This window comes from Pelobates fuscus, chromosome 5 (assembly GCF_036172605.1).
Source record: "Pelobates fuscus isolate aPelFus1 chromosome 5, aPelFus1.pri, whole genome shotgun sequence".
Classification (NCBI taxonomy): Eukaryota; Metazoa; Chordata; class Amphibia; order Anura; family Pelobatidae; genus Pelobates; species Pelobates fuscus.
The window spans coordinates 124,748,166-124,772,627 of NC_086321.1; the positions used below are offsets into that span (position 1 = coordinate 124,748,166).

Genomic DNA, 24,462 nt, shown 5'->3' on the forward strand with positions numbered 1-24,462 from the left:
GTGTAAAGCAACTGGTTTGTTATGGCCACGTTGCCTGCTTATATACACAACCCCCAGCAGGGGGTCTTCACACAATACAATGCAAGCCCCTCCCCAAAGATCTCTGTGGCTGGGAAATAATTGTGTTAAAGACCTGTAAGCAAATTATCCATCAGGAACCGAGAGGCAAACATAAAAATATAAAACATAAAAATGCCCCAAAACACCATAAAAATATATAATCACCCCTCAAATAGCCCTGATCTGAGTGCCCAAGTTCTCAAAATAGCGCTTAGATCCATGCAGTGTAGGTGCACACTTGTTCCTATGCCCAAAACAGTTTTAGGGCGTTTGGTGCTTTGGCCGGTCATCTTTCGGGAGCTCCTGTAGCCGCAATACAGGGTGCTCTGTCTGGGTCTCAAGTAGCGTGTATTCCCGTTAGTCTCCGACACCTTTCCTCCAAAAAGGAATACTAAGTAACCTTTACTTAGTATTAATAAATTTGGCTAAAAGAGGTCTTTCAGCCTTTTGCTAGATAACTCCCCAATACCGTGGGAATTAGGGAGTTATCTACTAAGCGGCTGCAAAATGCAGCCACGGCACGAATAGGATCAGAGGTTCATTCATTCAAATGAAATTCCGATCCGAACAAAGTACCGAATTGCGTCCTAACACGAATGGAGAAACTTAATGCATAGCTACCTGGTCACATGCATCCATCGACTAAAGGCATCATCTACACCACCAGGCTTAGCTCACGCAAAGAGCTTTTGCCACGTTGAGAAGCAGGCAGTGGTGCCAGATGGAAACTGCGTAAGAAGCCAAACCATTCTAAAACTTTGACTGTTTACATTGATGCCAGGGCAGTCCATGGACACCATAACCACTGAAAGCCACTGTGGTGGTTATGGTGCCTGGAGTTTTCTTTTAAAGTATGCACGTCAGAATCCAAGATACTGTCCCCCAAAACCAATGACAGTATGGGAGAGGCCCGTGGCAAGGATAAAGTGGGGGGAAGGATGCATTTTCTTTTCTTTAAAATGTCATTCTATTTTCTATACAGATAAAATAGTCAATATTATACTTTGTAACTGTATGAATTTTTCTTGATTTTGAGCAGTACTGTGCTAAGTATTTGTTGATTTTTCAAAAACAGAAGCCTAAACTAATAAGCAGAAGACTGGAGTTACAAAAATACCTCTATATGTTTCCTGTCATTGAGCAAGCTCTAATGAGAATTCTGTTTAGAAACATTAACACATTTTCTGTTTTAATTCAGCCTCCTGTTTAGCTCTATTCTACGTCTACGTTTGCAGTAGATCATACCCATCTAAGAGGTTAAACAGTAGAATACTTTTCTTTATTCTGCTAGGTATTAATCTCAGGCCCCAAGTAAAAGTTGTGGATTTGTGATGCTGTAAAGGTTACGGAGAGAACAGTCATAGCCATCATTCAGATGACTGTAAAAATCTTCCAGCGTTTACTTCTTAAATAAAGCCCAGCGATTTCTTGTCTTGCAGAGAAAGACATATTGCAAGGAAATTCTCTTTGAAAGGGAAAAAAAAAGCTCTTGCAGTTTTCAGGTCTTCACGAAGACTATCCTTCATGTCTGAGGGATAGTACTTTAAAATACTTAGAGGGAATAAACAGCTTTTAATGAAGTTGCATTGCCACATAATGGGTATCATAAAATAGCGCTCATAGCATGGGATCCCTGGATGGTTCTTAATATCGACTTAGTCGGAATATGTTTTGTTAACGCTGCAGAGGCCGGCGTGAAGGATACAAAGTCACCTTAAATTAACAGATTGAAATAACCACCACATAAAAAGCGCAGCGCTCAGTGGAAATGAAATCTGCCTTTGGGGTGGTCTGTCAGACCTGGTTTGCAGGTAGCATTTTATTCAGAAGAACACAAGAGTTTCATTGCAGGAAAACAGATGTTCATCTTGTTTCTGTATCGGCTGTTTGATGAGAAATTTATTGCATTTCTGCTGGGATGAAGCTCGACTGCTGTGGGAGTCTATTAGCCAGAGCAGCCGCTGGAAAGAAGCCAGAAAGGCAATGTTTTGATGAAAGCTTTTGGTCTGTGGGCGCCACTAATAATGCATTGGCTAGACTCTCCTTATTGGGCCATTGATTGCCCCTGATTTGATTTATTGATCAATACCCCTCAGATTTGGCGTCTGAGAAGCTGAACTAATCTTTAACCGCTGTGAAACATCTCTGGCTAGTGGAGAATTAGACCTGATAAGGAATGTATGAAAAGTATCTGAGCTTATCTTAATCACACAGTGCGTCTGCTCTGCCTTCAACCGAGAGAGTATGTGTGCGCAAAACACAATCACCAGGCAGAACACAAAAGATCTATACATTGATGGAATTCAAAGCCTCCAGCATCGATTACCATTATAACAAACAGCGGTGCACAGAATGTCTGATTATTTTTAGACAAAGATTCTGTGCTCTCAGCAGCAATTTTGCTGATGCTGTCAATGTGTCAGATGTCTGCTGTTGATTGCAATTAGATGCAAAACAAAAAATATAAAGCCATCTGCATCCATGCTATTATTTTGAACCTTTTAAAAGACACATCATGTGCATCTTGCAGCATCTATAACTCCATATATCATTATGTCTCAGACCTTTCTTTATTGAAATCCAATCAATCATGCCCCTGTCTAGTCTTTTAATGGTTAAACTGTTATTAAGAAGGTTTTTTATTTATATATTTATTTTAACTAGAGAGTGAAGATTCATTCTCTAAGACTCACAGTAATATTGAACATATTTCCAAGGGCTGTTTTTTAAATTATTATCTTTTTTTCTGATACAGTGGTACTCCGCCTCAGGCAATCGCAGACAAACCCCGTCAGTCTTTTACATTTGGGGAATAGAATAGGTTGAGATATCAATGCAATTGAGAGATATTGTCTCACATCTTACAATAAAGAGAGAATACTAATAATTACATTTAAGAGTGCTGTTATGGCAATCATATATGAGAGCCAAAGCGTTGTTTGTGAATTAGACTCCCACGAGCCTTCATAGCAGATTGCCTAGGTTCCCTGGTTCATCAACTTTCCAGATCAAATAATGTTCCCTGTAGTGGGATGATGGAATCTTCGTATGATTAATTCTCTCTCACACTGAGTAGTTGTTCCCATGCTGCAATTTTCTGTGTATTTCCCTTCCTCACAAAAGTGCAAGCAAGAGATTCTTTGTGTCCCTAAATGTCTTAACACAAATCCAATGAAGTTCAATTTTCAATTGTCAGCTAACGGTTAAACGACAAATCCTGGACATGATGATATCGTGTACAGCAGTATTTGTGGAACAAAAAAGGATACACAGCAAACTTGAAAAGTTTTATAAATGATCCAACATAACTAACCGAATTGTGTGTTAATAATAGGGCTACCCTGTGGGATTTGAAGTTGACTACTTGGCACTTGTGAAAAAAAATTATAAACTAGACATTCAAGATGCAAGATGATGGCTTGACTCCAGTTATAAAGGCCTTTCCATGTGCCCCCAGTTGATGTGGACTCTGTTGTTGAATTCAGGATGTTGATAGTTTAGAGTTGAAATGTGTATATAAATGGAGAGGCTTTCTTCAATAATAGTGGGGAGAAGGGAAGGGGACATAGGATTTTCCATATGTATTATATACTTGTACAATAACAAGTTTTGCTGTTCTCCTAGGTCAGAAAATAAGTGGCTTTAGCAGGCACAGGTTGAGTGTTATAGATAGCTATGTGCACTGAGGATACTAATAGCTGTCAATTGGTAAATAAAGAGTTTAAAAAAAATATTGTAGTTATAGGGCTCATCAAGAGATGTCTCTAGTGGTTGTTTTTTTCTACCCCCCCCCCCCCAGCAGAAGCCTATTTGGATGCCTTGTAAGTAATATGTTGACAGTTTTTTTTTCCACTGGTTATCTGCTTCTGGGAACATAAGTGAAAATCACGAAAAAACACGATTGAACCTTTCTGTGTAAGGTTTGAGCACCAGACTTGTTCATCTCTTTTTATGTCAGGTCCTATTTTTGTTGTCTGTCAAGGCTTTTCAGGGTGTGTTCCTGCTTCCTTTGCAAGAATGCATAGTATAGCTGTGTATGTGATGTGTGTCAGATAAGCATAATGCAGAGTTGATGAAAATGTTTTTCAGAGTAGGAATATGTTTAGTGAGTTTTTTGCATTTGTACATGATTGTGGGTGAGTGTAGAAAGAATGAAAAAGACATAGTAAGAAGTATTTAGCTTGTAATTTCCCGGAATTGTCACCTATCACTCCATTTCATCAACATTTATTGGCTCGGTCTGCTCTAGCTTCCTGTTAAACCCCTTTCCATCCCATCACTGTGCTTCCAATTGACCCACAATTCTATCCTCCATTCTACTAAACCATAAACCTCACTACTATGATACATGTTGGGTCTATTTCTCTCTTTTATTGGGAGTTTGAAGATGCAAGTTTGAATAGTGTGTACCCACTTAAAATATCAAAGACGAACTAATTTCTTCAGAGCCATGAGTACTTTCCAGTGTTGGACTAATTCCGTTATGTGGAAAGTAATGTTTTACCTAACATGGATTTTTTTTCTGATTGTATGTTGATATCTTAGGAGCCCAATAGTTGCAGGCTATTGATTTTTTTTAATTCTACATCTTGGGTGCCCAATTGCTGAAGGCTTCCACTTTATAATTCTGGTTTCCTGCTAGACTCTCAGGAGCAGTGAGAAGTGTCTCTTCCCTAATATGTGTTAATATCCACAGCCATAAAATAGATGCTGTCAGCTTGAGAAGGGGGAACAACAGTCCCTGTTTATGTGAGAAGTCCCAGAAGGGAGCAGAGAGTTCAACTGGAAGTCTGCGAGCAATAGGCATCCATTTCACACAGGTATTGTGTAATAGGGTTAGGTGTTTAGAGCAAGACTGTTGCAAACAAACCTCTAATAGTAGAAAAGTCAGTGGGAGCATTCCTTTGGTTTCCATGGCAACTGCTCCACTGTCTCAGAATTTCTCTTTGTACATTCATGATTCCGCTGCTCTATGTGATGGGTAATTAAAGAAAACATACAAGTAAATTATGACAAAAACTAATTTAGAAAACAGACGAGGTTGCTGCTCAAATGAGCCTGGGCATTCGAGGAAGTGGGGTACTATTACACATTGTGTAACGTTAACATAGATGCCATCCCCACTTATTTTGGCATAAAATTAGTAGTTTGTTTTATATAGCAGTAAGAAAGCCACCAAGTCACAATTTATATATTTTAATCACAGATTAAGCGGAACATGTTATGCGAAGGTAAGAAAACCATAAAATATATTGTACATAGGCCTCCCAACAGTCTTAATTTCAGAGTTTCAGTTTTCTGAATCTAAGGCCAAGGAACTGTCCTCAGGCAGCACAGCATGCATGTATCATTATCATTTGTGCTGTGAAGGACTCTAGGACCATGATCAGGGCCGGTGCAAGAATTTTTAGGTACACAGGCGGAGATGCATTTTGCCGCCCCATCACTCCCTTGATGTATACAGAGGCGCCACTTACAAACACAAAGATTATTGCTTTGGACTGGGTATTCCTCATTTACCTTGATCCTGGGCATTAACATTCACAGTATTGTGTGTTGTGTATGAGTTAATCCCAGAGATCCACAGCAAAAAAAACTAAAATGTATTTTTTGAGTGTATCACAAATCGGAGCTCCACACCTATAAAAATGAATGTGCATTTTGTATAACACTATCACAGAGCTCCACTATAATAAACCTCATAATAATGTAATGTAATGTGTGATGGCTGTGTTTGGTTTGTGTGTGATATGTTTTATGTGTTGGCTGTGTGTAGTGGGTGTTTAATTCATATAATAAAAATATGTTTTACCTCTACTCCTGTTTACTTTTTTTTGTATTGAGGGAACTAAATTCCCTGGTGGCCTGGTGGTAAAACGCATGTCCTGTACTTATGACTGGTGCACTGCAGACCCCTCCTTCTAGTCTGGTGCTTGTTATGAGTCAAAGTTCAGGCTAGGAATCCCAGTGTGAGTGCATTGACTCTATAACTGGGCACCAAAACCATGAGACAGTAATTATAATAGTCTGCACCAGACACAGGTGCATACCATGCACTCCACCTACGGCTCACAAGGAATTAAATTTTTATTTATTAAATTGTTGATCTTGTAAAAAAAAATTTAAACAAAGGGAACAAAATGCTAGAGAGACGGGGCATTACAATGACACAAGGGAGAGTAACAAAGTTACTGGGACAGAGTAACTCAAAGTTGGGGGACAGAGAGTAACAGGGAATTATGGGGCAAAGTGATAGCAGGGTTGGGGATTAGGGGGACAGAGTGACAGGGCTAGGCGGACAAGGAATTAGGGAGACAGAGTGACACACGACTAGGGGGCAGGGTATTAGGGGGACAGATTAGCACAGGGCTATGCGGACAGGGGACCAGGGGGACAGAGTGACACAGGGCTAGGTGGACAAAGTGATACATGTCTAGGGAAGCAGTGTATTAGGAGGATAGAGTGACACAGGGTTTATTGGGCAGGAGATTAGGAGAAAGAGTGACACAGGGCTAGGGGGCAGGGAGACAGTGACCCATGGCTAGGGCAGGGAATTATGGCTACAATGACACAGGGCTAGGGTGACAGAGTGACACAGGGCTACGGGGGCAGGGGATTATGGGGGTAGGGATTGGGGGACAGAGTGAAATAGTAATATGGGGCAGGGATTAGGGGGACAGAGTGACACAGTGCTAGGGGGTAGGGGGACAGAGTGACACAGGGCTACGGGGGCAGGGGATTATGGGGGTAGGGATTGGGGGACAGAGTGAAATAGTAATATGGGGCAGGGATTAGGGGGACAGAGTGACACAGGGCTAGGGGGTAGGGGGACAGAGTGACACAGGGTTAGGGGATTAGTGGGCCAGTGACACAGGTCTAGGGGGCTGGGGGATATAGTGACAAAGGGCTAGAGTGCAGGGGTTTAGTGGGGCAGTTACACAGACCTAGAGGGCAAGGGGACATAGTGACATAGGGCTAGGAGGCAGGGGTTTAGTGGGGAGCTCACAGGCCTAGGGTGCAGGGGGATATAGTGACACAGGGCTAGGGGGACAGTGTGACACAGTGACACAGGCCTAGGGGGCAGGGAGGACACAGGGCTAGGGGTGACACAGGGCTAAAGGGCAGGGGTACAGAGTGACACAGAGCTAGGGGGCATGGGATTAGTGGGGCAGTGACACAGGCCTAGGGGGCAGGGGGGCAGTGACACAGGGCCAGGGAGAAGGGGGGCATAGTGATACAGGGCTAGGGGGACAGTGACACAGTGCTAGGTGGCAGGGGATTAGTGGGACAGTGACACAGGCCTAGGGGCAGGGGATTAGTCGGCAGTGACACAGGCCTAGGGGGCAGGGGGGCATAGTGACACAGGGCTAGGGGGACAGAGTGATACAGGGCTAGGGGGACAGAGACACAGGCCTAGGGGCAGGGGATTAGTGCGCAGTGACACAGGCCTAGGGGGCAGGGGGACATAGTGACACAGGGCTAGGGGGACAGAGTGATACAGGGCTAGGGGGACAGAGACACAGGCCTAGGGGGCAGGGGATTAGTGGGGCAGTGCCTAGGGGGCAGGGGGGCATAGTTACACAGGACTGGGGGGGCAGAGTGACACATGGCAGGGGATTAGTGGGGCTGTGACACAGTGCTAAGGGGATTAGGGGTACAGTGACACAGGGCTAGTGGTCAGGGAATTATTGGGACAGACTGAAACAGGGCTTAGGCAAACAATGACAGGGAATTAAAGACTCTAACCTCACTCTGTCTCACATTTCCCCCTAATCCCCTGTCAGAGCTATAGGGGATCAAAGTGACACACAGCTAGAGGAATGGGGTAATGAGGGGGTTAATTTAAAAAATTTACATGCTGCTCTCCTTACCTGCTCACTGGTGATGCTGCCAGGCCCATCAACAGCTCTGTGTGTGTCCTGTCCAGGTGCAGCAGTGACTCAATGCAGGGAAGCTGCACACTGGGCCTGAGTTCCGTTCAGCTGAGACCGCCGGGGAGTTGGAATGCAGGGAGGAGGAAGCCCCGCCCATCATACTACTCTGACATATCAGAGCAGCACTGGGAACCGGGCAGCAAATCAGGAGCAGGAAATATTTTTAAAATGTGAGTCACAGGCAAAGGGCCCAGGATTCGGATTTTGCGCCCCCCCTCGTGTTGCGCCCTAAGGCGGCCGCCTGTGCCGCCTTATGGATGCGCCGGCCCTGACCATGATTTAGCAGCGTTTTCTCCATGGCCCTGTGTGAAGAAGTTGGCCAGGTGGTTGTCTGTCAGTCTGCTGCTCTTGACGCCAAGCTAACGTCTCCCACTATGAGCATTACCGGGGATGCAAGTCATGCCCCTGGTGATGCCCTCTTAAAAGCTTGCCCTCACAATTCATGTGTAATTTGGAGATAGTAGTATGTGTTCTGTTTTCACATTGCAAACACTGTGCATCTGCCAGAGTCCCTTGATTATACTTTCACATCAGGACGAGTAGTATGGGACTAGACAAGGGGAGGTGGGTAAATGACTGGATGAGATTAAGGAAGATTATGGTAAGTATTACCTACAGAATTTCATAATGTGGGCAGAGCTAGGAGATAAAAAAAAGTTACCTGGGGGGGCGGGGCCTGACAGCCAACATGGCAGGACGTGCTCTATGAGAGCTCCGGCAAAAACGGGCAGAATCTTAGCAATCCCGGCTACATTAATGTGGCCAGCAACACACGAGACTCAAAAACAGGTCCAGGACCTTACCAGGCACGGAAAGACACCCGATTTGTACAGTTTCGCACTGCGAGCACAAGTTCCGACCATGCGGCCTACACTGGAGCGGAGCCCGAGGCCTGGGGGAGGCGGCCGATCCCCCGGACTGGGACCTGCTCCCAAGCGCAACCTAACGACTGCCCTGCTGCCCCCCCCTCTGGACCGGCGGGGGATATCCCGGTCCTCGTGGGGGTCGATTACCCCCCACACACAGCTCCAAAAAGCGACGACACTCGAGGCTAACCAGGACTATAAAGGTCCGATCAAGATGGCGGCCAAAGCACAAACAGCGCCAAAACGCTCCCTCACTAAGCCACCTGAAAACGTATGGGTATTCCTTGAACGGATCGGCAATCACCTCTGGACCAAACTCCAGATCAGAGGAAGGACCCTCCACTCAGCCATGTGTGCACTGGCGACATGGATACGACCAGCGACCCGGCGCCAACTAGGCAGGCATATACCCCCAGCCTCTGGAGCGGTCTCCAGCCGGACACAGACCCGGGGACCGAAGCGGCGAGTGCGGACAACATCTCCCTCCGAGCCAATGAGACCCAGAGAAGGCTTAAAGCGGAACCGGAGACCCGGGCAACACACCAAGATGCCCATTACCACGCAGTATACCAAGAAATGCGGGCCTGGGTCCGATCATCGGCCTGACGAAGCCGGCCACATCTCCACCCACGCACACGACTCATCGAGTCAACCCGAGACTTACCCGTACAGACCAACCCTAACGGAGACAAGGTGCTGGAGAGTGCTGGCGGAGCATCACGACCGGAGACCGGAGACATATGGGACCCAGGATGCCGTGCTGAAATATGCATTCCCCCTGCAAGGGGTAGGGTGACTATACACTATGACTCTCAGACGGGCACCTACTCCTAACGTATGCCCCATCTACCTGTAAGAGACTTGTGGGTCCTCTGTGGCTCATATACTACACCACACTCCTCGTCTTACCCATCGCTCTACTTTATCTGTGCATGCTAGATACTTAATCTATCACCAACTGTGGCAACTGCTAACTGTTTTGTATCTGGTACCTAGATAACCCAGAATAGCCTGCAACACTAGCTTAATGTTCCCTTTACAAATGTGCCCTAGGGCAGTGTACCTTAGCTTGATGAGACCGCCTGTTGAAAATGGTGATAATCAATCATAAGCATCTCAGGGAGCAAAGTTTTTCTCTAACTTGTGAACAGCTTACTGTCTACCCATGTGTTACCAAATGTCTGACTATAATAATTTAGCACGTTACCAAACGGATCTTAGGATCCATAGCTTGTATTTTCCGACTAAAGTTTAACAACAAAAATTTTAAAAAATGAGGCATCACAATTCTGGAAATGTAACTTAACCTTGATGATAGATGTATTAACCCTATACTGTAAAACACTCGTACATTTCCCCCTTTTTCTCTTCTGTACCCCATCTTATATGCCTTCAATAAAAGAAAGATTGACAAAAAAAAAAAAAAGTTACCTGGGCAGTATTCCAAATCCCTATGCACACGTAATGATGAGGTTTTTAGTATCACTACAATAGCCATTGAAGTGCAAGCTCAGCTGCACACATCAAGACAAACGTCATAGGTGAGTACTACAAAAATAATTTACCTTGGTCCTTTCAACTAAAAGGCAAAATCTGTATTAATAAAAAAAAAAAAAAAGAGGCAAAAAGGGTTATTTTTATGAACCCTTACAAACGTATTAACCCTTAATAGGACACCCATGGGATGGGCAACAGCATCATGGCTATGTGATACAAGCAAACAAAAACACATGTAGCACTCCCACATGTTAATTAATATTAATTTTACTATTTTTAGTGTTCAGTTTCCCACTGCCTTACCTGGATGGTAGGATTTGCAGTTACTAACTCTTCAGCTATGTCATTTAACCAGTTTATATATTCCTTATACACTTTATGGATACTTTTATTACGTCTTGTAACTATTATAACATCTCTCCATTTTTTTTTTTTAAGAAATGAATGCTGCTAAGTATATATATATATATATATATATATATATATATATATATATATCATGTATAGATTAATCTATACGCTTAATCTATACATGATAATCTATACATGATATATATATATATATATATATATATATCATGTATAGATTATCATGTATAGATTAAGCGATCTCTGCCTCTTGGCTTCCCTTTTGTGCCAGTTTTATGGTAGACGTGGTGGGCTGCAGACTATCTCTCCGATCCCTCCCTGGGGTCAGCTTGCATTAGCAGACTAATGTAGCCAATTACAGCTGGAATATTGGTCCTTGTTTGAGCTGGCTAACATCAGGCGGCGTGATCCTCTGAGTGATACAAAGTGTGTGCACGTGATGTGCTTTGATCTTCACCACTAATTGCTAATATCCCAATTAGGTTACGTTTAACAGCAGACTCATGTGTACAGGCCGCAATATGCTGGCTAATAGCAGGTCATAACAATCATCTGTGCCTGCTTCTTCACTCTTCAAATCACTATTTCCACTTACGTGTTCTATCTTGCACTTGAAAAATGCTTTCAAGTATCCTGGGTCCTGCAGTTTAAAAACAGATACAGCCCTATACAAAACCATTGTTTTTATCTTATTGCTTTGTGTGAAATATATATAATAAATATTCCACAGTCCTGCACTTGTTTCTCCAAAGCATACAATCTCTTGAAGGAGTCCACTCAATGGACATTTTTTAAACATTTTCCAAAATGTATTTAATAAGACACAAGATCATATGTATAAATAAAGGAATTTATAAAAATGTATCAAAAAGTCCTTTGAGGATTGCATATATAATATCTATCAATAGTATGTCTGTCTGCTTATCTATCCTATTGATTATTGTCAAAAGACAAACCAGACCAATCAGTAAAATATTACAGGTAAATTAATGCTCTATCAATTTAAAAAAAAAAAACACACGTTAAAGCATCTTAATCAAATGCCTCTACCCTTAGCAGTAAAAACCTGAGTAGCAACACAGTGCACAAACAAAAAAGTCATATTGCTTTCATTTTACCAACAGAGATAAGTGGGTTATACTTAACGTTCCACATAGATTTACTGTCTTTGTTTCAACATATCACTTTCCAGATATGGTTACGTACATTGCAGATAAATACACAACAAAAATACACCAAACTGAAGAAAGAAAAATTCAAGAAACAAATGTAAATAGGCCTACAGGCTACGTAAGCTGCAAGCACAATGTGAATTTGAAAATAATCACTAAACTGTAAATTGTGGAATTTTAAGAAAGGATACACACATTTTTCAAAATACCAGAACTGGAAAAATAATGCTTCCAGTGCAACTATGTTTGAATAAAAAATGATCTTGTTAATTCTCCACAATTGTCATTTTAGGGAATATTATACTCCTCTAGCCTTTTCTGTATTTTTTCTGATTTATTTTGGTTTAATAGTATTATAAAATGGTTTACTGTTTTAGTGTCTAAGCACTTTGCAACACATGTATTGTACAAGGTACCTACAGAAATGTGTTGACAATGCAGAGTTCTGGACATCGCTGGGAAAGGTAATCCTCTAACACAATTAAATAAATGGAGAGCAACTCAGGAGGCAGGAGCAAGGTCCAAAAGTTAAATATGCCCTCAGGATTCTTGACTGCTTGCGTAAGAGAAATGGACATTTTAAAAAGGCAAGAATTACAGATAAATTAATCCTCAGCAATGGTGGTTGAAGAGGAACTGTGAATTCTCTCACCCCAGTAAGTGTGCAGTGTTTACTCTAATGGTTAAAGCAGCAGGGGCTACAAAAACAAACTTACCTCTGCTGCACTTCCATGTTGTGGCCACTTTGCTGTCCCATGATGCTTCAAATGCATGCGCTCTCTGGCATCTACAGACAAATTCCATAGAAGCACATTCTTGCTCAGCATTTGCTGGCAGGGCATACAAATGTAATTAAAAAGCACGCAAATGAGATAATAAAAAAGCAAAAACAAAAAGAAACGTATTGGCACAATTATACTTAGCTGTATTGCAGCCTTTTAATTTTCTGATATGGCTGCAGGTCCTTGGTTGATAATTCCACGATTTGGGAAAGCTTCTCTCTTCTAATGTCACATCCACTTTCAACACGAAAAATCCTACTGGAGAAAGCGTTGAAACCCCCAAAAGTATGTTTGATTAGCTTTTTAGTACATATTCTATACATTCTCTGTTCTAAGTATTGACTCTCCGATCTCGTTATGATGTTGGTTTTGTAACTGTAATTGTTCATTTATTTCTTTATAAACATATTCACTAGAAAAAGAAAAAGCATTAAAAAGTAAAATATACCCGGTTTGTTAATTTGTGTTTTGTGAGAGGTCTCCTTTAACCACGTTAGCAGCCATAGGATAAGTGTTAGTTTTTTTAAAACCATATATCAATTTCTAATGTCCTAATTGTCCTTGAGTGTTTTAATAGTAATTGCAGTAAATGTATAATTGCTTTAAACAATCAGGATTCCAGAAGCAATTAAAATCTAATTTTTAAAACTCCAGGAAACCAATATTCCAACAAAACTGCTATTTATTTTATTTTGCTTTCTTTTGGCCAACTGTAAGATTTGTCCATTCTTATATAGAATCTGTATAGGCAAAAGTTAGACCCTACATTTGTCAAATTTAATGACTTACTAGCATCAATGATACTACTTTCCAACTATTGTTAAACGACTTAAAAAGCACATTCAAGTTTCATGTTTCATGTATGTGACAAATCATTTCATTCCGACTTTGATTCATCATTTTATGATAATATTTTGATTGATGAAAACATTAATGTTCAGTGGAAAGGACTATAATTGTTTGAAAAGAGCTGCCTAGGACCTAGGTCATTGCATTACTTGTAGGCTCAATATCAATGAAAGCACAAGTAAAATAAACTGTACAATCAGTTAATTTTCACTGGAACTATGCCAGTGTATTAAATCATATCAATGCCAGATTAATTCACTCGTTCGCAGACAGTGTTCTAGTATATTTGGGCATATTACATTTCCAGACACAACCAACTGGTCAAAAATAATCTTGATGCCAGTTACTTGCTTTGTGATTTTTTAAATTTTTTTCCTTGAGTGTACTAGACTTGGCACACTGAAAGTAACAGCTGTGTAATAGATGTGCAAGAATCTAAATGTGTGGGTTGGTACTTGCTCATTGATGACTGTGTAGATAATTGTGTAAACATATTTTAATAGCTAGCAGGTAACATTTTAAGTGGACACTGTCGTTTTAGGGGTGAGAGTGAATAGCCACACCCCCGTTCTGCGAAAAATTTAGAAATACACACTGCACATTAGAGCGCATTTTATTGCTGTGGGGCTCTGTGAAACATTTGTAAAAAAAAATGTAGGTTCTAGAAAAGAGATGCTTGGGTAGGGGAATGTAAAAGAAACTTCATGAGCGTGTAATATATAATGAAAATGCTGCATAAGCTTGGCGCATAATCTGATTGCAACTTTTGTGTGTGTGAATGGAGCTATATGCTTGATTGCATAACTGTAACTCTGGTTCTCCTTCACCAAAAGCTGTGAAAAAGCCAGTTAAATGAGATGGCAAATCGTGAAATCACTGAGGGGCTGACTTTCACCTGCAGCCATCTTTGTGAATCAGTGCATTTTAAAGATACTATTAAGTTAATTGAATGTAAATCTCAAATTTTAGACCGAAATAACCAGACTGGAAGCATAGCTGACATTGGACATTTTTTTATGTCCACCGATTTAGCCTTCAATTTGAAATTCCCTTTGAATTCCCAACAATTCTCAATTTAGTAAATAACATTTTACGTATTAGGGACACAGCGACATACAGGTTGTCATGCTACTGGGCGCGTTTCTTTAATGATACTCTGTATCCACTGCAAAGTGTGTTTCATTTTATCTGTGCTACACATGAGGTCAGTTTACTGCATGCACACATTCACTTTCCCCAAATTAAAGAGCCATATATATCTTTAAAAGTCTTATTTATGAACACTTAACCATAAGTAAGTGAGCTCTGGATCCATTCCCTCCTGTTGATATATGTTAGCTGGCAGCTAAGTGTTCTTTGCATTAAATCCCTGAGAACACGGCATTGTATCCCGCAATGGTTCGAGCAAAGCTACTAGTGAACTAAGGCCTTGAAACGCTTTGAAAGAAACTTTACTGAAGTATATTGATTACAGCGGCTTCTCATTATCTAAAAGCCGTTCTGATTTTTGCATTGAATACATCGTTTTTTTGCTTAAATAATTCATTGCTCGTAGTCAATATTGTTGCTGTGTCTAAGAATTGGATGTTTGCAAACTTGGATATGAGATGGATTATTTATGTATCATATTAAAAAAAAAAAAAATCCAACCTCCCTATATTTCCTATTACAGAAAGAACTCAACTCGCTGGCGTCTGAACTGGCTGCGCGGCAGGAAGAGAGCGAGCATTCTCACAAGAGGCTTATTGAAATCAGCCGGGAGTTTAAGAAAAATGTCCCAGAGGTATTGAACTGTTATTTTCATTTATTTTACTGGGGTACTGATACACATATTGGGGCTTAGTGCAAACTAGTAATTCTAGTTCTCTTCTTTAACATGTCCTTTTACAGACTGTATTTATTACATTGACTGTTCCGCTTGGTATTGTGTAACTTTGTCCCCACTGTCTTTTTGACTTCTTATATCCTTTGCTGCTGTTCTCGTCCCTGTCATACTACCTTGGGCAATCTGCTTCCTTCCAAACAATCTTTAGTGTTTCTGTCTACTCATCATCTTTTGTTCAATTTAATAATTTTGTCTAATTAATTTTACCAGTTTGAGTAATTACCCTAAAATACAAAACGACTCATTTGTGTTCCCCTCCACTATTTCCTATTTTCTTTAGATTGTTCACTAAAGTGTACATTGTTGAGGATTGAAGTTGAACTCAAAAGTGAATTCCATGTTTTCAGCCGAAATAGACAATTTGAATAAAAGTTATTTTCATTTTGAAATTCGCAACAGTCCACGCTTTATTGTTTCACCTTGTATGTTATTTGAGTTTATGTACCTTCTTTCTGTATTTGTGATATTGTTCTGGGGGAACATTTATTTTTGTTTTCCCATGTGTTTTTCTGGCCTTCACGGTCTCCTTTGTGTCTTAAGTATTCATCTACGTGTTTTATGTCACATTTTCTCTCCAGTGTGGTTTTTTCATTCCTCACCTAATTTACTTGCCTTTTTTTTGTTTTCCACTATCTCTGTTATAGTTTTTTTAGGATATAGTCTGCCCTTGGTGAACCTGCCTGCTTGATTGGCACGAAGCCTAGTGTGAATCATGCCAGGCTAACTGCCAAGCGGACCAGTCGAACTTGCTAATTTTCCAGGCGAATAAGACCCTTTTACTATCACATTGGTGCATAAACCTGAAAATCGTATTTAATTATCTTTATTTTTTCTGAAATTGTACTGCTATCAGTCTCTTGAAAAGTGAAGCATCAATATAAATATTTCTATGTATGTCCCGTATAGATATCCCATTGAGCCATATTACTTTAAGTGCAGGTGACCTAAGTATACTGTAGTAAGATAAAGGTCTCAGTTCTTCCATTAAGCCAACCTTCCATTCCCTCTCTGTCTGACCTTGTTTTTCTGCATTCAATCTCTCCTTATAGTTAACTTTACATTTTCTTCTTAGGAAATCAGGGAAATTGTAGCTCCGGTTCTAAAGAGCTTCCAAGCCGAGGTAAGTTTGCTACATATTTGATTTTTTTTGCTCTTTGCTCTAGAACACCTGCATATAACAGGTAATATCAATACAACAATAAACAGCTGTTCAATAGAATTTCTCCTTATCCTGCGAAAATGTTATGTTTTATAATTCTTCTGACGTAGTCAGATGCATTCAAAATCTCATACCTGCTAAGTGTCCCCGTTTAGGAGGCACAGTCCCTATTTTGAGCCAAAATCATCCTGTCCTCCTGTTCAAGGATATATTGTTAGTGTGTCTGAGTGTATAACATAGCTCCACAGCAATATTACTCACAGTAATGTGTCTTTAAACTACAATAAATGTTTTTTATACATCTGTCTTAGTAAATAAGATACATTGTTCTTATTTGAAATTAAATTTTAGCTGTATAAATTGTTGTTAATAAGTCACCTAAAATTCCTCAGAACCTCCCCACCCCTGAACAGAACCCCATTCAGACCCCTAAAACGAAAGCGTCCCATTTGGAATGTATGGTATGTACGCAAAACTGACTGGAGATTCTCCTTTAATCATCAAATCAACAAAGACCAGTTTGGTATGGATCACTGCGCCAAAGTAGATCTGTAAGATGGAAGTGCCAACATTTATTGATTTGGAGTTTATAAACTATAATTCTCGTGGAACCCGCCTGATTTTTTTTTCTAGTTAAGCCCTCCTTGCCATCACAGGCATTAGAAGCACTCTTTATTAATTGTGTTCCACCTGCAAAATGATGACATTCTTCTCCTGAATACTGAGGGCCGTTCAATAATTTTCTAGGGATAATTTGTCTTTATCAAAAGCTTTGTGACTCTCTCTTATTAAAGTAGCTTGCCAGGAAGCTGTCCATTTCAAATAAATCGGCTATTCACTAAAATATTAACTGACAGTAATTGACCAGGGAATTGAATATTGCAGTCCGAAATAGCTGAACTCAAAATATTGGTGAGTTGGAGAATCTTACAATTAACTATTTTGGCCTAGGTCGATAAGGATTGCAAACACACACACACACGAATTATTCACTAAAGTGAATTCAATGTCCGTTTCAAAAAGGTCAAAAAAGATAAACTGAACCAATTCTCTACGTCATCTATGCTTTACATTTACCCATTCAGGCCTTAAGGTTGAAATTCACTTTACTCACTTTGAATTCCCACTTTACTGAATATCCCCGTGTAAAATGTCTAAGGTCTTTTTTCACACTACAGCCATCAAAAACCCAGCACTTTTTGTTTTTACAAACATACCCATCTACACAACAGAAAGCCATAACAGGTCTACAGCGTCTGTTTTAAATAAAATAATATGATGGTTACATCTTTAAATCAATTTACAAACATGGACCTCTCCCCGGCCGTCCTGCAACGTGTCACTGCTTGCCTCTCTTCCATCTCTGACTGGATGTCGTCACGCTTTCTCAAACTTAACCTCTCTAAAACTGAACTCCTTGTCTTTCCTCCTCCTAATACTGATCCTCCTCTCTCACTCTCCCTTCAAGTCAGTGATATCCACATGAGTCCATCCCTACAAGCGCGCTGTCTTGGCGTCATACTTGACTCTGGTCTCACCTTTGAGTCTCACATCCAGTTTGTTGCCAAGTCCTGTAGGTTCCAACTCAAAAACATAGCCCGCTTCCGCCCCTTTCTTACGCAAGATGCTACCAAGGAGCTTGTCCATGCTCTAGTAATTTCCCGCATGGATTACTGTAACCCTCTCCTGATTGGTCTCCCCAAAAGCCGTACTGCCCCGCTACAGTCTGTAATGAATGCTGCAGCTGGTCTGATTTTCCTATCCAGTCGGTCCTCTCACACCTCGCCCCTCTGCCAGTCCTTACATTGGCTCCCTGTATCCTATAGGAGTCAATTCAAAGTGCTAACCATACATTTAAAGCACTGAACAATTCCAGCCCCTCTTATATCTCTTCACTGATCCAGAGGTATGCCCCTCCTCGTACCCTCCGCTCTGCCCGCGACCACCTCCTGACCGCTGCTCGCACCCGTACGGCCAACTCACGCTTGCAGGACCTCTCACGGGCGGCTCCTCTCCTATGGAATAACTTGCCTACTGCCATCAGACTCTCCCCTAGTCTTCAATCATTTAAGAAGGGCCTTAAATCCCATCTCTTCAGGAAAGCGTATGGCCTCCCAGAGTAATCTCTCCCTTACATACCTGTCTCTTGCTCTCCTATGGGATAGTGCTTTGCTCTCTCCTCCAGCTCTGCTTCACTCCTACTTGATATTTCCTATCCTAATGTTTCTAATACCCCACCTCCTATAGACTGTAAGCTCATTTGAGCAGGGTCCTCTTCAACCTATTATTCCTGTAAGTTTTCTTGTAATTGTCTTATTTATTGTTACATCCCCCCCTCTCAAAATATTGTAAAGCGCTACGGAATCTGTTGGCGCTATATAAATGGCAATAATAATAATAATAATAATAATAATAATAATCAACATATATAGAGCTGCCTACACATCGACAGCAGGGTGCTTTTCGCACCAATATGGGTGGTAGGTATTTTCTTTTCTTTCTAAAATGCTTGTCATTTTAAATATATTACAAGGTCTAAAGAGAGGGTGATTTTTTTTTTAGATCTACTAATTAAATGTTTAAACCTAATTCATATATCTACCATGTATGGCAGAAACAGGCTCGGGACATAATAAAGCCTTAGAATGTGAACTTAAATCTTCTGCAACTCTTACTCTCTCTGCTTCAGAAATACACTATGAATGTCATGGTTGTCCGTAGGCCCTTGGAGAGCATTGAGTTCTGGCAGAACGTAACGATTTGCCTTATAAAACATGTATTGGATCAATTAATTTGTGCACAAATAGTACACTGAAATCTTGGAGCATCCGCAGTCCTTCTGGATGGCAGTCTAGGTTATTTATAACTACGTCACTTGTTTAATTTTAAAATAGATAATTTACAAAATTTGTGAATGACAAGGCTTTCGAGTATTCTTTATTATTGTACATTTTTCCCTCCAAAACATTTTATTGTTTTAATATAACAGAGAAGAACACAATGGTTGTCGGTGTTACATTACAGAACCCCCAAACAAATAGTCACATTGGAAGAAAACACAAAATAGTAATTGATATCCTCGTCCTTTTTCTCTAGGTGGACGACCCTCCTCCCCCTTCTTTCTTCTCATTTTTGCTCTCTTTTTGCACTTCTATCCCTCCCCCTCTTACCTTCCTTCTCTTTCCCTTTTCTACGCCTCTCTTTTTACTTTGGTCTCTTGAACTAGATGATTATTTATTACTGTACGAAGTAATGATGACAATACCCTTTTTATTTTTTCATTTACTCTTTATTTTATTGTACATTATCTTACAGTTTTCAATTGTTTCTGTCTTTGCTTAATACACATTTGTGACTATGCTCACTCCTGTCGTTTCTTGTTCTAAGCCCAAGTGTCTCTAGTGGGCTTATGCATCATCATCATGCCCAGGACATACTTGAAAACGAGAGAAATCTCAATGCATCTTTCCTGGTAAAATATTTTATAAATAAATAAATAATTTAACTGTGACTATATTTTTCTTGTTGTTGAGTATTTCAATAAAAATTTAAAGAAAATAAAAAATATAACAGATAAACTAAAATATATTTATATAATAATTATCTTGGCCAGTGCTTTTATTCTTGTACATTTAAAGGAACACTCCATGCACCGTAACTACTACAGATGTGTGTGTGTATGTATGTGTATATATATAAATATATATATATTTACATTTGTTGTCGGGGACAATAAGCCGAGTTATGTTAGTGGTGCCTAATCGGTTGTGGTTTGCCGAAACCGATGTTCAGGTAGGCCTGTAAAAAGAGAGCAAAAAGTTAATAGCTTCACACTATAATACGTGTCGACATTACACAATCAATACTTTACATTTTATCAGAATTTATAACCATACCTGAAAGAGAAAATTTGTTAGTGGGAGACACTTTATAACACCAAGATACTGGCTGACTTATGTTATGCCAAGTGACGATGAGAGGCTCTACCTATAATTTGGTTCATTGGGTACATGAGCGTTGTGGCGGGGTATTGGCCTCTCGATGAGGATTAAATAGATTCAAAAAGGGTTAGCCGTGACAAGTGAGAGCCTAACTGCTTTTGCCAAGAGGGCAGAGATGCGAGGCAGTAACTATGATTTAGCCCGAGGGGTGAATACCTCCGTAGTTGAGGATAGGAGTTGGCCTTGTGGGACTGCTAAATAATGGCACAAGAAGCTGAAAACTATCTAGGGTCACTTAAGAAACCCTAACAGCCAGACCAAGTTAAACATAAGTTGTGTAGAGCAAGTGGTTGTTGTAAGAAGGGAGGTAGTATCGTTTAGCGAGTCACTTGTATGGTGACTTGAAGAACTTAAATGCGAAACACTGGCACTGATATACTCCTAGCGTGTTTCGATATGTAAGAAAGGCCATAAGTGGAGGTGGCCAGAATAATTGAAACAACATGACCCCTGTTAAGTATATGTCAAGGCAAGGGTACAATCACAAATTATCTAGTTGAGGATAAACAGCCGCAAGTTTGGAGCAAGTAGGCATAGTGACAGAAAGGCATTTCAAAACATAATATTGCGGAGAAGTGGAGCAACTGGAAATTATCAGATTACCTCGAACACTGAATACCTGATGTACTGAATCTAGGCATAAATTCCCACTGCACATCCTTCCACTGGAAAGACCTGATGTACGTATGAGAAAGACCACCCTGAGAAATAGACAACCATCACATTATCGAATCCCATAGCGTACTGGATGAAGCAATATACCAGAACTAGCAAGTGACCCAAAGTGGAGGTGAAGTTAAAACTAAAACAGTTAAAATAGTGACTGAACGAAGAGGCCTGTATATGTTAAATGCGTAGTGATAGGTTCTAGGGAGTGTTTTGAGATAGGGCTCTATGGGAAAGCCTTGTGTGGGCCTAAGAAGGCTGAGTGTAATAATGGAATGTAGTATGAAAATGAACCTGCCTAAATAGATACAGGTGAACCAAGGTGTTTAATGTGAGGTAAAGCTAATGTATGGGATGAGGCATTACAGTTACTCCACGATGTTATGGCCCAATGAGAGTGTTAAGGATGACAAGTAGTATGACGGGATAGTAGGCAACCCTATTAAGATAGCTATAATGCAAATGAAATGACCAAAGGGTTTGCCGAATTAGCATGTGGCAGGTTGTAACTAAGATAATGTTGGTAATAGATGGTAGAGAACCCGACAGTTACTAATCATCATCTAGCTTATGAAATGGTTAACATAATCATCAATAAAACAACATATGAAACATACCTACTGAGCCACAAAAAAGGAGGTGTTGGAAGACAGAATCAAAACGGGAACAGAGGCCTCTAGAATGCCATAGTGTTATATGTAACACATAGGAAAAGACAGGAGATATAAGACATATATAAAAAAGACCGACATGGGGAATGCTTAGGAGGATGATAAACACTTATGCATACACAGCTGGCATGGAAGATTAGGGTTGAAAGCAACAGGAAATGCTAGAATAATAGTAGAATAGCTCAGTAATATTAGCATCAGATACAACTTTATGCTTAAACTGAACATAACTGAATGATGTTCCTAATGCGTGTTCTAGACCGTACAAAGAAAGTCTGAATGGTGTTAGAAAGTGAGGGAATGCAAAAGCAGCAGACAAGAGAACTGCAGGTTTAGCTAGCGGTTTTTAAATAATATCCCAATGAAAATTACATCATTAAATGCATGGAAGCTGTACCTTGGGGCATATCTACTAAACAGTGAATTACCAAACAATGTTGGCCCAATGAGTATCCGAATACCCAGAGGGCTCTCTCGGAATTGGCCTTTCTGCATATAGTGTCACTATGCAATCTAGAAGTGACAATATAGAAATAACTAGTTTGCCCAGTGTTGGAAGGAACAATCTAAGAACCTCTGGTTGACAGACAGGAACCTGCTTTATAATGTTATTTGTTAAATTACTTTGTTTTTTCTCTGAATTGTTTTGCTGCTGAGGGAATAAAATAGAAAGGGAATGCACAATACTCGTCTCCATGTCGTTAATAAATCATGACTTTACGTCATGTAAATAGTAAAATCTTGGAATTTTTGTTGGTAGTGAAATTCGCCATGTCCGAATAGCTGAACAAACTTAAGGTTTTGTTGAAAAACCAGCATTGCCCCATGAGCTTCTAGGGAGGAGGCAGTTGTTTACTAGAGTGAGGTAAAATGAATACTTGCGTGGGCCACACTAGGCCAAGACCAGCTTGTTTAGAGTATAGGCAGTTTGTGTTGATGACCTTTGAACCCGCAAGTAGATGGGTCTGTACTGAACCAGACAGTCTCAGCCCAGAGGAAGGGGTGATCTGTGTATTTATAGCAATATCCCCTCCCACAACTACAGGCCCAGCCTTTCATATATATGTATGTATAAAATGCCTATTCCTTTAAAAAAAAAAATGTGTTGTTTACAAGTAACTGATTATAGTTCTAGATCTATATGCCAATAAATGTAAAAGCAGACAAGGGTGTTTAGAATGATGCAACTGTTCTGTCACTTTGGTTAATGAACTAATATAACTATACATTTATTTAAAAAAATTACAAGTATATGAAGACATCACAAGTTCTATCATTTATTGTTTAGCTCATAATCTTCTCTCACATGTTTCACTAATCTTTCACTAATATTTACAGTAATGCCAAGACAAAGACTATAGAATGATTACCAACTTCCCTTTTATTAGTGTGAGAAGACTTGAGCTTCTCAGTTACACCACCTGCAAATGAATTGCTGTAAAGAAACAAAAGGAACAATAAAAACAGCCACTCATCTCATCAGCACACTCCTGATCCAAGCTGTCTAGTCATTCTATGCAGAATATTCCTGCACTGCAGCTCTCTAGTCTTCCTTTTAATACCGATAAAGCATTATATGATCCAGGAAGTCAAAGTGTTATTCAGCTGCTATTGATGGTGGTGTCCAATAATCAATCCAGGCTGGTGCAGATATTATTGATCAGCATCCCAGGTGCTGAACTGATTTTAGACAACATAAATCGTAGGTACACTGCAGCTAGTCCATAGCCAGCCTCTATTCTTTCTGGATATTATTAAGATTTTTTTTTATTTGAGATGACCTGAAGGGCCATGGGCACCCAGGTGACCCATGTAATTGTCAAATTGTTAAAAAAATGTTTGGACTACTTACCATGAGACAGTGCCCTTTGATTAATGGCACTATAACAATTACAGCAGGATGGTTATGGTGCTTTGACTACCACTTTAAGATGCTGTCCAGGTGAATCTGCCCTTTGGTTACTGCATAGGAGCCCTCAGTTTAATTAATATGCACATAGTAATATAGTCCATTGACTGTGAGAAAATAGTCATTCATCTGTTTAGCTAATATTGGACTACAACAGCTACAGTGTTCAGGTGGCATGTCAGGGCTGGATAGCACCTATTCTGAAAATACAATTCTCGTGATACTCACCTAGTATGCCCTATTCAGCACTGGGCAACAGTAGCCCTGGCATTGTACTACAACTCCAATGATGCCCAGTCGGCATGGAGAAGAATGCTTCTGCCCAGGCCCAAAGTTTTGAGTAACCATGTAGACTTTTGTGCTTGTAAAATGGGAATTTTAACAGTGCTAGGTAGCTCAGGGCTGTCTTCGTGGCATTTTAGGCTGCTGGTCAAAGCAGCGCACTGGGGTCCTGCCTACACAACCACTCACAGGAATGAGAATGTACATTATTGATAAATTAGGCTTATATTAATTGATACCTCCAACAAAATCAGTGTTTAAGCATTAATGCTGTACAGCAGAGATTAATAATAAAAAAAAAAACATTTAGTAGGTAACAAGGGAAGGCAACTGACATAGACTGTTAAAAATATTCTAAGA

General features: G+C 40.3%; 1 protein-coding gene across 1 annotated transcript in view; it reads left to right on the forward strand.

Moving 5' to 3' along the window:
* Positions 1-24,462, forward strand: part of CUX2 (cut like homeobox 2) — a 403,117-nt gene that overhangs the window by 192,684 nt on the left and 185,971 nt on the right. Inside the window, exons 2-3 of the mRNA XM_063454230.1 lie at positions 15,202-15,312; positions 16,487-16,534. Coding sequence (XP_063310300.1) covers positions 15,202-15,312; positions 16,487-16,534 — 159 coding nt within the window. The remainder of the gene's footprint in view (positions 1-15,201; positions 15,313-16,486; positions 16,535-24,462) is intronic.